Source organism: Saccostrea cucullata, unplaced genomic scaffold, assembly GCF_032062105.1.
Source record: "Saccostrea cucullata isolate Sc308-1 unplaced genomic scaffold, CSIRO_AGI_Scuc_v1 ctg190, whole genome shotgun sequence".
Taxonomy (NCBI): Eukaryota; Metazoa; Mollusca; class Bivalvia; order Ostreida; family Ostreidae; genus Saccostrea; species Saccostrea cuccullata.
Window position 1 is genome coordinate 27,747 of NW_026931523.1, and position 16,862 is coordinate 44,608.

The window sequence follows — 16,862 nt, forward strand, 5'->3', positions numbered from 1 at the left end:
AGAATTTACCTTTTTTCTCTTGGCTTTTAGTTCCGTTTTCCTATTTTCTATATCTTTCTGGATGTCTTGGAACCATAATTCAAAGAAATACCCTGGATCTGTGTAAAACTTCACACTGTCCCGGCCATCCTCTCTGAAAGGCAAGTCAAGAGCAAATGTTAAAGTATTGTATTTTCTTTTTAAACAATAAATTTGTAAGTCTTTGATCAATTGATAAATATTAAATTTAATTCTTTTGGAGCTGGATGCCTTGACTATGCACATTTTTTGTCAAGTGTTAAAATGTTTGACTGTAATATTTTTTTTCCTTTTTTACACAACAGTTACACCTTATTATCTCAAATATAACTTGACCAAGGAAAAACTCTGAGATATCAGGGGTAAAATATTCAAAGAATAAAAGGTTGGAACATTCAAATCACTTTGACATATCAAGAATATTTAAGGTTTGAGATACTGAAGTTCAACTGTACTTCTTATGAATGTTCCTACCGTTTGTTTAATTACCTGAGTTAAGTACATATTTACCTGTATGGGTTAAGTTTGTCCAGCGCCGGCGTGGCCTCACACTGACTGTAAGCCTTCAGTATACACCGTGGTATTGTAGACCGGGACACCACCTGTTGGTCATGTTGGGTAGAACTCTTGTAAGGTTTCCTCAGGTGTATATCATGGATGGATACTACGAAGAACATTTTTTAATGTTATATTCCAATTCAGACTTTATCATTAAATCATCATAACCTCAAAATTTTATTCAAATCTCAAAACATAAAGCACCATTATTATTGATCTTTAATACCAAGGGGTATACAAAATACATATTTATTTATCAATCATTTCAAAAAGGACTATGTATGATAAGAGTCAATTTGCCCCCTCAATCAACACTTTAGAATGTGATTCAGATCAACCCTACCTAGCTCTCCAGCAGCGTCTAGCCTGGTGACCTTCTCCTGTAGATGGTCTATTCTACCCTGGAGCTGCCGCGTGCGGTCGGTGAACGTCTGCACTTCCTGTGACAGCTCGGTAAACATGTCCTCCGCATGCTTACTGAGGCTGCTGAGCTGTAGAATGATGTTACTGAGCGTGTGATTGGTCACACATTCCAGCTCATTTTTAATGCCCTTTTCTACCTCTACCCGACTAACGTTGATGGGTTCCAAACACCGCTGTATAAATGGCATGGTCTGTTACGTCAGCTCTCGCTGTAAAAAATATAAGAAATGTTATGAAACAAATTCTTAAATGTAGGTATATAGCAACAATTGTATACTGTATACGGGGCAAAATTGCATATATATTGGGCGAATTTAAAACAGTGCGAATTCAAATTACACAGCATAATTTCTTAAACAAAACTATGATTGGGCGAATTTAAAACGGGGCAAAATAGTTTGCAAGTGCAAAAGGGCGAAAATAACACGGGGCGAAAATAACCCTGTATACAGTATATACTTGTACATGTACTTGAATTAACTCCATTGCCATAAAAATAATGAATAGATTTACATACACATGTATGTAGAAACTTTATATGCATCAATACTGCCATCATGTTTTACCAATGAATTCATTGAGTGTTCATTAACTTTATACAATGTAACTTCAGAAAATATGTGATAAGGAAACCATCATTCTCTATTTTGAGGAAATTGATATCTTTGCAGAAAACATTGTTAAATATTTCCTTTGCCAAGAAAATTTTCTTTGAATTCTCAAAACTCCAACAATTTTTAATCTACAATCTTACATGGCTAGTGACAATTTTCATGCATAATTATTTCCCCCTTCCCTTAAACCCCCGTTTTTTTTTTAGATATTTCTTTTAATAACTTGTCCATAAAATTTAATCTGTTTTGATTAAAACACATTGACTTTGTAAGATATATACAGTGATCAGTAAGTTGTGTGTATATCATACCCCCCCCTCCCCCCCCCAAAAAAAAATCATGAACTTATTAAGGTACAATATAGAACAATTGCACAGAACCTGACACTGTGAATAATCATCATTAGAAATAATTCATAAATCTTAGAATACTGACTCCAGTGTAAATGATTGGTCAAAAAAAATTTTTTTTCAAGTGTATTCCCTTCAGGATCTACAGTGAAAGATCACAATATTCCAAATCTGGAAATGGACACTCTTTTTCCTCATTAATTAATGTTAATTAAGTATTAAAGTATATTTGCTTTGTTTACTTTTAACTACCAAACCATTATCTTCAAAAAAGAAAACCATTTCCCCTACACACCGTATGATAAAACAATAAACAGGACTGATAAAACAGATATCCTAGAATTTATTTCCAATCAAAACACATTTCAACTTTTCAGTGAATAAATCAGAAAAAAACCTCCACAGATATGCAAATGTACATATATTTGCTAACAAGAGGTATGCATTTCAATGTGATACAAATTGTAAAAAGAGTTCCCACTCTATTTGGGCAAATGAAATCAAGAATATGTAATGGGCAAAGAAAAACAGACCAGGATACAAACTTGAGCCCCCCTGAATCACTGGTCAGAGGCTCCTCCAACTGAGCCATCCAGCCACATGCAATCGAACCTGTTTGACCCCCTGTTCTACAAATATCTTTACCCTGAAGACACCAACCCAGGCTCTTCACTGGCAGTTAGGTCACCCTCAAATTGTCACTCTCAAGGTACCAGATGTATTCAACTGGTTTGAGGAAAGATGCAATGGACAAGACCAAGATTTAAACTCAACCTTAGATGCCCCTGGAAGGCAAGTGACTTCTACCTACTGAGTATACGGCCGACAGCAATCAAGCCTGTTTCTCAACAACTCTTTAAATTTTTTTTCTTTGAAAACAGTATATAATTGAATTTGACAAAGTAATTCACTTGTAGGTTTACAGAATGATCTGTCATCATAGTTATACAAGTTATACAAGATTGGTTAATAAGTCCAGTGACTAAATGTTTACTTTGATGTAACGTCAACATGATCATGATGATCAAAAGATACTATTTAATTTTCTTTAAATACAAATTTAATTCATACAAACTAATGAGAACTTCCTTGTGCAGAGTTTAAAAGAAGGGACACTCTGCTGCTACATGTAAACATTTGATAAACTGCATATACCATCTACTATCTAGCACAATCAAACAGGTACACTCTTGTATGTCAACAAAGAAGAAAAAGGAAGATTCCTACTGGCAATAGGTTAGTTTGGGCATATGGTGCATTTTGTTGAACATGTCCAACTACAGAGGCATCTGATCTTTTGGATTGACTAAAAATATCGCTAAAATACTGTTTTAAACAATTTTGTTTTCAATTTCCAGATGTCAGATATTTAACTTTTCCATCTGCAGAATTTGACCCCCCCCCTCTATTTTAAACTCTTTTGTATGATCTTTCTTTTTGTCAACAGCATCATCTATCCATGGAGACAAATAATAAGGTCAGAAAGACCCATTATAGATTTTCATATTATTTTGAACATGAGGAAGTTTAATTGCTGGGTGTTTGCAAGATGCAACTGAAGAATCCATATAGTCTCATTAAAGAAAATCAACTACATAAAAATGCAAGCATGTCTAGTAGTGTTTTTCAAAGCTTTATACAGTGAAACTCGTTAAGTAGGAACATAGATATTGCGAATTCACGGATATAGCGAATTTATCTTGGCTTCCCAGTTATGTAAATTCCATGAATTCCGTATATCGATATAACAAATTATGGATATAGCAAAGTTATTTCAGAGGTCCCAGTGACTTCATTATAACCGAGTTTTACTGTAGTGTATATACATTCAACATTTTCATTTAATTAGAATAACTTTTCTTATGTTTCTGTATGATTCTCTTGACCACACTGACAATGTTTTACCATTAAGTTTTTAAACCATTAATAACAGTATTGTCATAATATGTAATATTTGTAAGACTGCTTGTACATTAACACTCATGACACACTGTCTCTACAGTACAGGATTGATTCACATAAGACGAGACTACAACATCATACCATAAAACTCTAGACAATTAACTGAAAACAACAGGATAGAGCTCAAAGGAAATTGGAGATCTTAAACATTTATCTATCTGTTTACTTGAATGAAATATCTAAATGCAATTCATGAAGTACATCAATGTACATCATTGTAGAGATAGCACGTGAAGGAAAGCCTGACTTTAATTCTAAAGCAATTTTACAAGGACATCCACATTCTATAAATCATTTTAGGTACACTTAACTATGTACGTCTTTCTTTCCTGTTTTTTTTTTTGTGTGTCTTTCCTACATATCTATACTTTAATATTGAAATGTAGAAAATCAGGTCAATTTAAGAATGCAAGTTGCAAATTTCTGCATTTCAAATCTAACATAAAATGGATTCAAAATATAAACTGAAAACTTGCTAGTTAAATTTATCAGTAGTCAATACTTATCCCATGTTTATAAAAACATTGCAAATTCTTTATAAAAAATATAATTTTGAAAGATATTTTTTCAATATATCCTGAATAAAGGCTGATTCATTTTTATGAATTACTTTTCAGGAGTGTTACTTAGGGTGGATGGCTCATATGTTGCAAAAATGAATTCCTCTAACAATTAAATGTAGGTATATTGGTGACAATATGTAATGAGGAAATTTAACAGTACTTATAATTTATACAGTACTTAATAATTTTGATTAACCATTAACTGGATTGCCATCAGCTATATAATAATGCACATCAGAGAATCTGAAATATTTAAGTATTTTTAACAATAGTTATATTTTTTTGTTATAATAATATATATATGAAGGAATCATGAGGGAATTCCAAAAAAAAAAAACCAAAAAAAACTTAAATTTGTTCATATACTGCAACATGTGCAATGGTAAAATTGATAAAAAAAAAATGAAAGTTAAAAATATCCCAACTCTTTGATTAGATAGCTGTTTCCTGATAGCTTGCTTCATTCAAACAGACCGTAATGTAATTGCTTCTAACCCAATTAGCAAAAATGTTTGCACTCTTAAATCAGGAAGCTAGGCAGTATCTAATTAATATATGGCCATTATGGGTAACCAATGTTAGTAATTTTCATATATTTCCATTTCAATTTTTTTTCTCTGTGATAACTCTTTGAAAGTTAGGGGTAGTTTATTTCTTGATAATTCTGCCGGAATGTAAATTAGGCAGGTCGATAACAAACTAAAAACGCCTAATACGCATGCAATTCTCGTGCGCATCTGTCTCTGTGTCTGACGCTAAGGAGGCCAAATATGCATGTAAATCTCGTGCGGCTGCCTTTGTGTTTGACGTCGGTTGGAGAGGACTATTGAAATTGGCATGGAAGTCATCATGTGATTTAAATCTATTTATCTACATTTTTAAAGTCTAAATCTATAATTTTATTTCACAATGAAATGGAAATATAAGGAATCACTGTCTAGTTTTGAGGGTATGCAAGGGCATCAACAATAGTGGGAAACATGGGATAATTTGAATTATCCCATGTTTCCCACTATGGTTGATGCCCCGACATACCCAACAAGCTAGGCAGTGATTTAAGGAATCACTGTCTAGTTTTGAGGGTATGCAAGGGCATCAACAATATGGGAAACATGGGATAATTTGCATAACGGGCGAAGCCCGTTATTGAAATTATCCCATGTTTCCCACTAACATCGTATCATAAAACTGTAGACATAACTGGCATACCCTCAAAACTAGAGGAAAGTGATTAAACATTATATTTCCATTTTAACTTGAAATAACAATCTTAAAATAAATCGAAATACCGTCTAATTGAGTAGATTTGAAATGCACAAGGCCCCATGACGTCAAATTTTACAATAAAAAATAGTCCCCCAAAAAACGAAACAATTTATTGACTAATTTATATTTACCGTGGTCAAATATCAACATTTATAAAATAAACAACAAAAGAATTTTAAATGATGATCAAAGTAATCTTGTTGATTTTAATTATATATGTGACCTAGATTCAGGTTGTCTGAAGCACGAATATAAATAAGCACTATGTCACTTCTCCGCCGCCATATTGAATGCAATGTTGCTGAAACGGGAGCTGGTCAGCATGGCCAGGAAACCGATTTGTATGGATGTTATAATAACAGAAGAAGTTGAGTTGCTTAAGAAGTCGGATGGTAATGACTAAGGGACGATGTCTGTATCAGATGATAGAGTACGTGCAGATCCATGTGGCAATGTCAATTTCTCCACGTGGCTGTTACGGAAGTGATGTTCTCGGACTCGCGAGACCTCGGTCATAGTGGACAGCGTTGCACAATTGACTTGTTTTCGAGCCGAAGATAATTCATTATTTATTTTGTTTGTTAAGAAAAATTATATCATATCAAATTACTCAGTAAACAATTAAAACATCTATTTTTTCTTGAGTATATTTATACGCCAGTGATATACATGCAGGTTGACACCTGACCTTTCAGTAATAGAGAAATATACATACCACAGGGTGTTATCATGAAATTAACAAGAAACACTTTTGTAGTGTTTATCATAGAGAAAACAATTGGAAATGGAAATATTCCTTAAAAAACCACTGTTTTGAAGGGATTTTTTGGAAGCATTGCCTACAATATACTATATGTGTCAATATAGTATACAGTGGTATAAACCGTATAATTTATGTATAAATCATTTAAAGCAGACATGGTCTAACCTAAGTAAGCTAAAACTATTTATATTACATATAGGAACACTTATTCAATGTGCTGGAGAACAAAATTCATGTAAATAGGATACACTAATCAAGCAACTGTTAAAACCCAGAAGTTAAATAAATCGAGAATGATTTTCCTCACAAAATTGTCAACAACTCAACACTTACAACTTACAGCTCTGACAATGACTTAACATGTTCCTTTGAAATATGCACACCATCCAGTCACAATAAAAATATATACATGTGGTACAAATTAAATGTTGATTTGCTACAATAATAAGCTGATATGAACATGATGGAAAATATGAACCTCCAATCTATCTATTCATATCACATGTAATGAAAACCACAAACATCTAACATTTGAAATAAATTTAAAGAGGAATGCTTGAATTAGTTTCCTGGCTGTTCAATTATCTTTAGCTATTTCAGTAAACTGAACTTGACATCAAGCTGATGTATGAATCTACTTCCTGTTCGAGGGAGATATTTACAAGTGAATCATCACACACACAATAGGCTAGATCTTCTAACGTAATCAGATAGATGGTGAATACACAGAGAGGAAACAGGACACGCCTATTGAAGCTCAATAATAGAGTGTACCTTTACAACATATATATCTACCTTAAAGTACCTTTCTGGACCACCAATGAAAAATTTCAATTATGATGTTCAGAGAATCAAAAAAAGTTTACAGCTTACTCAGCACAACATAATTGTACTGGAATTTAAACAATTAATGTCCCCCTAAGTCTTAATTCCTGGGATTGTATATTGAGATTGTGGTCCTATCTTTAGAGGGTAAGGGTGGGGAGGGAGTTGTTGGGGTCGGGGTAGGTAAGGGTTGTGTGTGTGTGTGTGTGGGGGGGGGGGGGGGACAGGGTCACTGCACAGGGTAACAAAGGTTTACTTAAACCCTGCATACACTTGCTTAGTGCACTACATTTGGTTTTAAAAAATTATAAAAGATAACTTATTCCTTATCCTTGATTTATATCAACATCCTTCTTGTTTTTGTTATAAAATAATTCATTTCCTTCTTGGTAAAATCAATCAAAACAATTTAAATTATAAACTTGATTGTGTCTTAAAAGATTAAATTTAGATTTTTAAAAATTCAAGATTGCATTTAATAAAAGGAAGACTTGTACATCAGCCATACACTAGCAACAAGATTAATATTTTGGAAACTACTCAAACTAGGAAGAAAATTTCCTCATCTTATATAATTTGGTAATGTTTTATTTCAGTACAAAGTAAGCTAGAATATAACAAGTGGAGTAGAAATATCTCCATTTCTAATCTTGTACAGTCATGAATGTAAATCGCTTTTTTACCAGGGTACTTGCAAAACATCGTTTGGGTAAAAAAAACCTCAAGACCCCCTGCTTGCTAAATTCTCACATAATTTTTTTGTTGACGTACAGATTGCATACAATAACAAGAATTCAACTGTTCATGAAAAGTTCGTATTGCTATTGAATTATTACACCTTTTGACTTTTTCTTAAACATGACACACAAATATCTGATGATCTACAGTGGTATAGCATGATTTTAATAATCTGAACATAACTCCATATATTGTAAGGTACTATATATGCAAAGTTTGAATACTGTCTGGCTCACAGAAAGATAACACATAGCTAGTACATATCATGTATATCATCAATCCTGACTAAATTATAACTTTTCTACATTTTATGATCTAGTCTTATGTATCATGTTTTAATTTCTGTGTAATCAGCATGCTCTGTTAAAGTAAATTGGAATGGTTATTTAAGGAGGTGGGGGGTCAACAAATTAATTACAAATTAACCACCAGATTTACGGTATCTTAAAAGCTGTCAACTATCATTTGGCAAAGAAAAAATTCATACATTTTAGTTTTAGAATTTGATCATTTTTGTATATCTTTATATGAAGCTCTTCTTTTAAAGAAGATCTAAATAGTCTGAAAATGGCTGTCACCCACCAGCCTCTTTAAGTATTCTCCCATATCCCCCTGTTAAAAGAGGATCCATTCATACCCTAAATCCTTTCATTTTTTCAAATGTACATCTCCTAGCTGAGCATTATTTTAATTCTTAGTGACAACCCCGACTTGTAGAATCATTGATGTGTGTATACAAACATAATTTCAGTGTGAATGAAACTAATCTGGTTGTAATTTCATTTATTTTTAACATTAAGCTGAATTGCTCTCTCAACTTGTAACACATGATGAGCTTGACGCATATGATACTTAGCACCGAACACTTAAGTTTCCATCTAAATTTCCCATATCATCATGTTCATAAGCCACTTTAGAGAGTTTTTAAATGACTTTTTATCAAAGCCTAATTTGCTAGTAATTATACATAATGTACACATGTAGTGTACAGTAAACCTTAAGTCTTTGTAATAATGGTCATGAATCAAGTATAATGTTTCATGGTGCAGTCTGACATGTGAAAGATTTTTGGATCATGACATACATGTACAACATATTTAGTCCTGTGTATTTGATGAAAACACAGAAACAAACCAAATTTGTCAGACTGAGACACTTAATATGTAGGAAAGTAAAACACTTGAAAACACAGAACCAAGAAAATCTTACTGTCAGTGTAGTTCTGATCAAACTCATTTTATGTATTTGAATTTCTGCAATGTCGTTTTATTTAAACACATGTTTTATAATAGCTCCTTGTCAAAATAGTAAACACTGGCTCAAATTTAACATTTCTTTTTTATAAATTAAATGCTTGCTTCAGAAAAACAACCAGGCCAGAGCTGATCAAGAATTAGTAATGGAAATAACAGGAAAGAGAATAAAATACGATTCGAACCAAGGTCCCCTGAATCATAGCTAAGTGATCCAGTTTATGCAAAAGACAGATTGGACTGTCGGACCTGATTGATGTGCAGTACCTCTGGTCCGATGGATATTTTCCTTTGTAAATCGGACTGGGATGTCTGATGTCATATCAGTGTCCACTTTTGAGCTTTACAATTTTTGACAAGGAGTGTTTGTTATAAGAAAAATTCATCAACAAATCCAAAAACGATCAATCAAATTAATGCAATTAAACCCACATGGACCATCTACAGCATTATGTCAGAGCAATCCCTGGTAAAAGAAATGCTTGTAAGATTTGCTTGGTTCTGCATTTTCACGCAATTAACTTTTTTTTTATATTATTAACTTTTTTCGGTCTGAAAAATTTAGTTCAGTCCTATGTGTTCATTAATTAAACAGGACTGAATGTTCTGTGTGATCCAATATAATGATTCAAATAGGAAATACTGGAGATCTTCAAAACCTAAAATTATCTTTTTTTAGTGGCTGTAGTGGACAAACTTGTATGACAACAGCCTACTGAAATGAAATCATAACTACCAAACTAGTAAGTTCACAAACACCCTCTTTCTTCTTTGCGACAACAGCATGCATAAGCTGAATATCTGAGACAGATGATGACAGTTTGAGTCCTTTTTCATGATCATAGGGCACACCCTGCTATTTTTGGTAATTTTTTCAAGAAGCAAAAAAGGGATACAACGCGAACATGTGTTAGCAAAGACTACAAACCTTCAATTTTCAATTGTGAATTACCTGTGTCCACGCTTAGATGTTGTCAAGCCATTACAAGGATGTAAATATCAGTCTATCATCTTTTACGGGAAGTCAACAGAAAATGGCGATGTCTCGAGAATTCGCGTTCTCCTGACGAGACTTGCGAAACGGAAGTAGAAGGTGCGAGATTTGAAATGGATGTCTATCAAACGTAAAAATGCTTTCCCTGCAAGAATACGACAACAGCGATTCCAGTGACGCAGAAGATGAAAAAACAGATTCAACAGAAGATTTTACAGCTCATCTTAAGCCAATCGATCAAGATAAAAAGTCCATAACCACGCTGGCTTTAAATGCTGCTCCAGCCATTGCAACAAAGGTTCCAATGTGTATTTCGAATTTCCTCGATGAAAAGAAAAATAACTGTGTTAAATTTTTTTTAAACATTTTTAACTGGGATGTTATGTAATATTTTCATCTTTATCTCATAAGAGATTTTTTGTAGGTAAGACTAAAAACAGATTTGGTCTTTAATGAAAACTTAATTATTTTCATTTCAGGAAGATATTGAACAAAAAAGACATATTGGAAGTTCTGTTAAAGAAGTTACATATAATCCTAAATATGAGGAACTGTATGCACCAAAGGTAAAAACTGGGAATTCAATCATTCCCTATCACTATTTTGTATTCTTACCATGTTGTTGTACAAATCATGATCATGAAGCATTTTGAATACATATGATTCATGTAATTGTAAAAAAAATGATTTTGAATGATTGCTGAAGAATATAAAATGATTTGCACTGGGAATTACCAAAATAATCAAAACAAACAGATTGCTTATGCCTTTTATCCCAAAAAATAATCCATAAAAATGAAAATCCAATAACATGTGTCCTTTGCCATAGGTTGGTAAATGCACTACAAATCCATTACAAAACCCGACAGATGTTGGCATTCTATCTAACACCAGGAAAAACACCTTTATTTACGGGGTTTAGTTATTTCAATGCAACTTTTCAAAAATTTTCTGTCAGTAACTTTGGGAGGTTCAAAGCAGAGAAGGACTTGCTGCATTTGGACAATTTAGAGCAAAACGTAATTCCATTGTTTGGTTTATGTCCTCTCTTTGTATTGACTGTGTTTTATTCACATTGTGCCTAATTATTGGTTGCAAATATCATTGTCATTTTCAAGGAGTAACTGTTCTTATCACTTAGCCCCAGAACCATATACTTTGATTGCAATTGGCAGAAAAAGACATTTCTTGAGGGATTTTTGATGATTGTTTTCAGATGAGTTCAAAGTTGAAAATGATCACTGCATCAAAATGGCACACCCTCAGAAAAATGGAAAAATTGATTTGGTAGCTAAATAAAGCCAGTAATGATTGGTGATGTCACTGCTAAAGCATATGATTCATGTAATTGAAAAAGAAAAATGATTTTGAATGATTGCTAATAAAGTCTTAGATTTATAGACACGTATTTCTTTTATAAAATGTGTCCTTTGTCTATAGGTTGGGCCTACAAATCCATTCAAAACTCGACAGATGTTGGCCACCAGGAACACCCTGGCAGGGTTTGCAGAGCCTGCACATGTCAGTAACTTTGAGTTTGAGAACCAGAGAAGAACATTTCATAGTTATGGTATGTACATTGCATTGACTGTGTTTTATTTAAGTTTATATAATTCATTAAATCATGTTTTGATTAATCATCACAATGCCACAAAGTAGAAACCGACAATAAGGTACCAGAATGATTTTTTTTTTCTGTGTAGGATTTTATCCCCCAAAGTTGATAAATGTAATTATTGGGCTAAAGACGAAAATAAGGGTGAGCAACTTGGTCATAGAAGTTCTTTATATCCAAAGAAATGTTTTAGCAATATACTTATTTCAAAATGATGGCATAGAAATGAATAATAAAAATATAGTAGGTCATTTCAATTTTGTTTTCTTAAGATCCACTGAGCTGGTAAGATAAAAATTATGTGAAATCTTCCTCATATGTGATAAAGTGTAAATTCAAATTTGGTTCAAATCATGATTAAGACTGGCTGTAATAAAAGTAATGTATAAAGATTTATTTGGAAATATAAAAAAAAAATCTATTCTCATGTATTTTTTAATCAGTTTAGTTTGTTATTGACTTATGAAAATGGGCATAACTTCTGTTATACATGTATAAAGATATCAGTAACGCATGTATGATTGTATGTATTAGATTACAGGTTCACTCAAAACAGAAGTGGCTTTAACAATCTGTAATTCTTATTAGAGTTAATAATTAATACTTGAAAATTTTCAATGTAAAATCTGTACTATCAGGAAAGACAGTGTTTGAATCCACAAAGAAAAGGCCCGAGGATAAAAGAAAGAGATTACGTAATGATGACCCGGGCAATATTGAAGGATATTTAGGACCCTGGGGAAAATTTGTTGATGAAAAGACAGTCATGAAACCAAATGAGGTAAGATATTCTGTAACATCTTTAAAATTGTAAAGATTCCATTTTTAGATTTTAACACATAAATATTACCCTTCTCACAACTAAAAAAATGGATGCACGAGTTAGGGCATAATAGAAGTGCTTTGCATTGCCTTAAGTCATTTTTGTGTTTTATCCATTCTTAGGAAGAGAAAAAAGAACTTGATGAAATTCTGGCAAAAAGAAGCAAAACAACAAAACAAACAGAAGAAAAGACTGGTGATGAAAAGACCACTCTTCACAGTAAGAAATTTTTTTGGAATACATAATACTTTCAGGAATACACATGTAATACATGCATGAAACACACTTTAATTTATTTGATGTTAAAATTGTGATGCAGGTGTATAAGTGAATAGATATAGCTGTTAATTACTTCAGTAGGGAAAATACATGAAAATAACACGTTCAGTTAATTTATCCTGGCCTTTTAAAATTTTTCTTGAATTGATTACATATTAATAGTAAATTTATAATATGTTCACATGCATAAAACAAGTTTTTTTTTTTGGTTTCATTTAATGGACTTTATTAGGTCAATAGAAATGACCATGGTCCTTCATACTTTTCCCTTGTGAAAAAATTTTTTTAAATGCGTTTCCTATCTTGACCTAGTATATTTTGGTCAGAACATGCAGACATTTATAGATAACAGAAATAAGAAATATTGCTATTCTTGAATTTCAGTCAAAGATGCTTATGACTACCAAGGGAGATCATTCTTACACATCCCTCAAGATGTTGGGGTCAACCTTAAGTCAGAGGATCCACCAGAAAAGTGCTTCCTGCCCAAAAAACACATTCACACCTGGACGGGGCACACCAAGGGGGTTTCTGCCATTCGATGGTTTCCATTGTCAGCACATTTACTGTTGTCTTGCAGTATGGACTGTAAAATAAAGGTATTGTATGGTTTCTTTGTTTGATTTTATGTATTGAGCACAAAAGTGTTTTGAAATTTTTCTCATGATTTTATAAAGACGATAATGTTATTCAATTTTGAGATTAAAAGGTTAAATCTTGAAACTTGGATGTGTTTAATTTTCATGTAAAGGTATGAGTTTCCCCATTTCTTGAAGTAATGTGATTTTTGTACATTTATGTGGGAAATAATTACATTTACTGTACCGGTACTTATTTTCAAATGCAAAAGTATAAAATATATATAGTCTCAAAAGCTGAAAGCCAAAGTCACCTTCCTTTCACTGTTTTTAATTGTTTTTATGTACATTTTTATGGAGAAAATTTGAAAAATGTGTAAGGATGCTATGTACCAAAAATGATCTTCTACAGAAAAAATGCCTTGACTTGTGAATGTATTTTAGATCTGGGAGGTTTACAACGAGAGGCGGTGCATACGTACCTACAGTGGTCACAAACAGGCGGTGAGGGACATCACCTTTAACAACTCTGGGAAGGAGTTCCTGAGCTGTGGGTATGACAGGTACATCAAACTGTGGGACACAGAAACAGGTGAGGATCTCAGTAATTTCTCCTCATTCAAGTCTCTTTCCACCTATATCTCATAAAAAAAACCCATCTTTGATTTCTTTTCTTATAATCTGCTGATTGTAATATTTTAAGTGAATACACAGTTTTTGTCACAAATTTAAATGTTTTTTTGGCCTCCAGTCCTTTAACTATCTGGTGAAAATAAAAAAGACTTTCCTTATTTCAACTTCCATCCTCTCTCCAAACTTCTTTAAAAAATAATACACAGTCATTATTTAGGATGTGCTATACAATTGAATGCATTCTATATATATTCTATGTCCCCAAAGTGCCTCCATTCTTTTGATTAACTGTCTGTCAGTCCCAATATATTTTCATTCCATTGCCCTGCACGTTGTATTCCAATTCACAAAGACAATATTTAATGAAATAAACATTTCCTTAGTGCTGATAAGTAGTATTAAGTACGATGTAAAGAAACACAATAGGTTTATGTCAGAAGGAGAGAATTTTGAAAAACAATCTTATTTTTGTCCTCAAATTTTAGACAGCTGCGATTGTTTTGCATCTTTCCTCTCTAAAATTTTCAGTTTCTCTCACACTTTTTTACCATTGCTTAAGGGACATAACTCTGGCAAAAGTTGCAGTAGAGTTTGGTGATTTATATATGTATAACATTGTTTTTTTCAACATAGGGTTATGACCAAATTTTTAAGGTTTTGTTGGTGTAACAGTAATGCTAAATAACCATGATAACTGTAATCTTTTAATTATAACTGATAAATCTCAATTTTTATCATGTCTTTACAGGTGAATGCAAATCTCGCTTTACTAGTCGGAAAGTGCCTTACTGCGTTAAATACCACCCAGAGGAGGACAAACAACATTTATTTGTTGCAGGAACATCAGACAAAAAAATTGTCTGTGTAAGTATTCTAGTGTGAACTCGGACGAAGGAAATTAATTAAAATCCTGTCAGAAATTGATGAACATTTTTTTCAGAGCAAGTTAGGAAAAATGTATTTTTTTAAGTAAATTGGTTCTCAAATAGATTTTTAGTTGTTCATTTATTTGAAAACCATATCTATAAATTATTATGACTAAACTTTTGTATTAATCCTGCTGTTCTTTATAACCAGTGGGACATTAGGTCAGGGGAGATTGTACAGGAGTATGACAGACATCTAGGAGCCGTCAACACCATCACGTTTGTAGATCAGAACCGGAGATTCGTGTCTACCTCAGATGACAAAAGTTTACGAGTCTGGGAATGGCAAGTAGTCATCTGCGGAATTTATAAACCCATTAATAAAAATCTTGTCTTATAAAATCTACACCAACTGTTGTAAAAATTGTTACTGTAATTTTTTGGTGAATTTTATTGAAAATCAATGTTATTTTTAGGGACGTTCCTGTGGACTTTAAGTACATTGCTGATCCTAGTATGCATTCCTGTCCTGCAGTACAACTTTCAAGGAATGGTAAGTACATGTATACCAATGCAAGGCATAGGGGAAAAAGTGACAGCAAAAATAGTGTTTATATATTAAATGCCACTGCAGATCTAAATCATTTATTCTAATGCAATTATTTTTCTTTTGATTGGCTATTACATTTCAAAAACACGAGAATTTTGTACCTATTCACGGTCAAAACTTGCAACATTGCTAAAATGCAGTGGAAGTTCCTCAGCTTTCATTAGAATAGTATTCAAGTTCTTAAAAAGGAATGCAAGTTTCCATATATAAATATGTGAAATTAATGTAAATATATTTATTAATATATGACAGGATTTACTCAAAATAATTTATAATTTGAATTTTTCAGAAATATTTTATCATCATTTACCAGTAAAAGTGTTGTTTCTTTTAGGTAAATGGCTGGCCTGTCAATCCATGGACAACAAGATAATCATCTTTAACGTACTGAACAGATTTAAATACATGAGGAAGAAGACATTTACAGGTCACATGGTATGTAACTGAACAGATAAGTCAATGCAATGTCAGAGTTGTCCATTTCATGCATTAAACAAGGTGAACTCTGGTTTGCTTTACTTTATATTGATGTTAAATATTTCAGGTGGCAGGTTATGCATGTGGTGTGGATTTTTCTCCTGATATGAGGTAGGACTTTTTTTGCCAAATTTTAACATTTACAAGTATATATTCATTCTGGAATTGAAAAAAAAATGTCATATGCATGCTTAGAAACTATTAAAATTAAATTTAAATCAATTTTTTTGGCCATTTTTCAAAGCATTAATATATATGAATTAAATATGAATTAAACCAAAGGCCATTTGTTGATAAAGGAATATTCATATTTTTATGAATTTTACATGAAAACTTAAAATTTTTAGTTGAACTTGTTTTTATTTTTCTCACTAGCTACCTAATCTCTGGTGATGCTGATGGTAAATTATATATCTGGGACTGGAAGACAACAAAACTGTACAATAAATTCAAGGCACATGACGATGTGTGTATCGGTGCGTTGTGGCATCCTCATGAAACATCAAAAGTGGCGACGTGTGGCTGGGACGGCGTCATCAAGTACTGGGATTGAAGAGAAACAGTTCTCCATGAAGAATAATAGTGTACTTCGTCAAATGGATATATGTGTTAAGTGTGAAAGGGCAGCTTTGTTTGTGATGAAATACACATCAG

General features: G+C 32.7%; 2 protein-coding genes across 2 annotated transcripts in view; one reads left to right on the plus strand and one right to left on the minus strand.

Moving 5' to 3' along the window:
- Positions 1-10,409, minus strand: part of LOC134232817 (uncharacterized) — a 28,309-nt gene extending 17,900 nt beyond the window's left edge. The window contains exons 1-4 of the mRNA XM_062714796.1: positions 10,286-10,409; positions 920-1,208; positions 529-682; positions 10-133 (exon numbers count right to left, since the gene is read on the minus strand). Coding sequence (XP_062570780.1) covers positions 10-133; positions 529-682; positions 920-1,187 — 546 coding nt within the window. The 5' untranslated portion in view covers positions 1,188-1,208; positions 10,286-10,409. The remainder of the gene's footprint in view (positions 1-9; positions 134-528; positions 683-919; positions 1,209-10,285) is intronic.
- LOC134232818 (pre-mRNA-processing factor 17-like) lies at positions 10,278-16,862 on the plus strand. Its single transcript, XM_062714797.1, has 14 exons — positions 10,278-10,625; positions 10,807-10,893; positions 11,768-11,897; positions 12,048-12,086; positions 12,581-12,723; positions 12,888-12,984; positions 13,429-13,643; positions 14,067-14,214; positions 15,004-15,119; positions 15,333-15,466; positions 15,598-15,674; positions 16,066-16,166; positions 16,276-16,319; positions 16,584-16,862. Exons 1-14 carry the CDS (start codon positions 10,464-10,466, stop codon positions 16,759-16,761), a joined length of 1,671 nt encoding a protein of 556 aa, XP_062570781.1. The 5' UTR covers positions 10,278-10,463; the 3' UTR covers positions 16,762-16,862.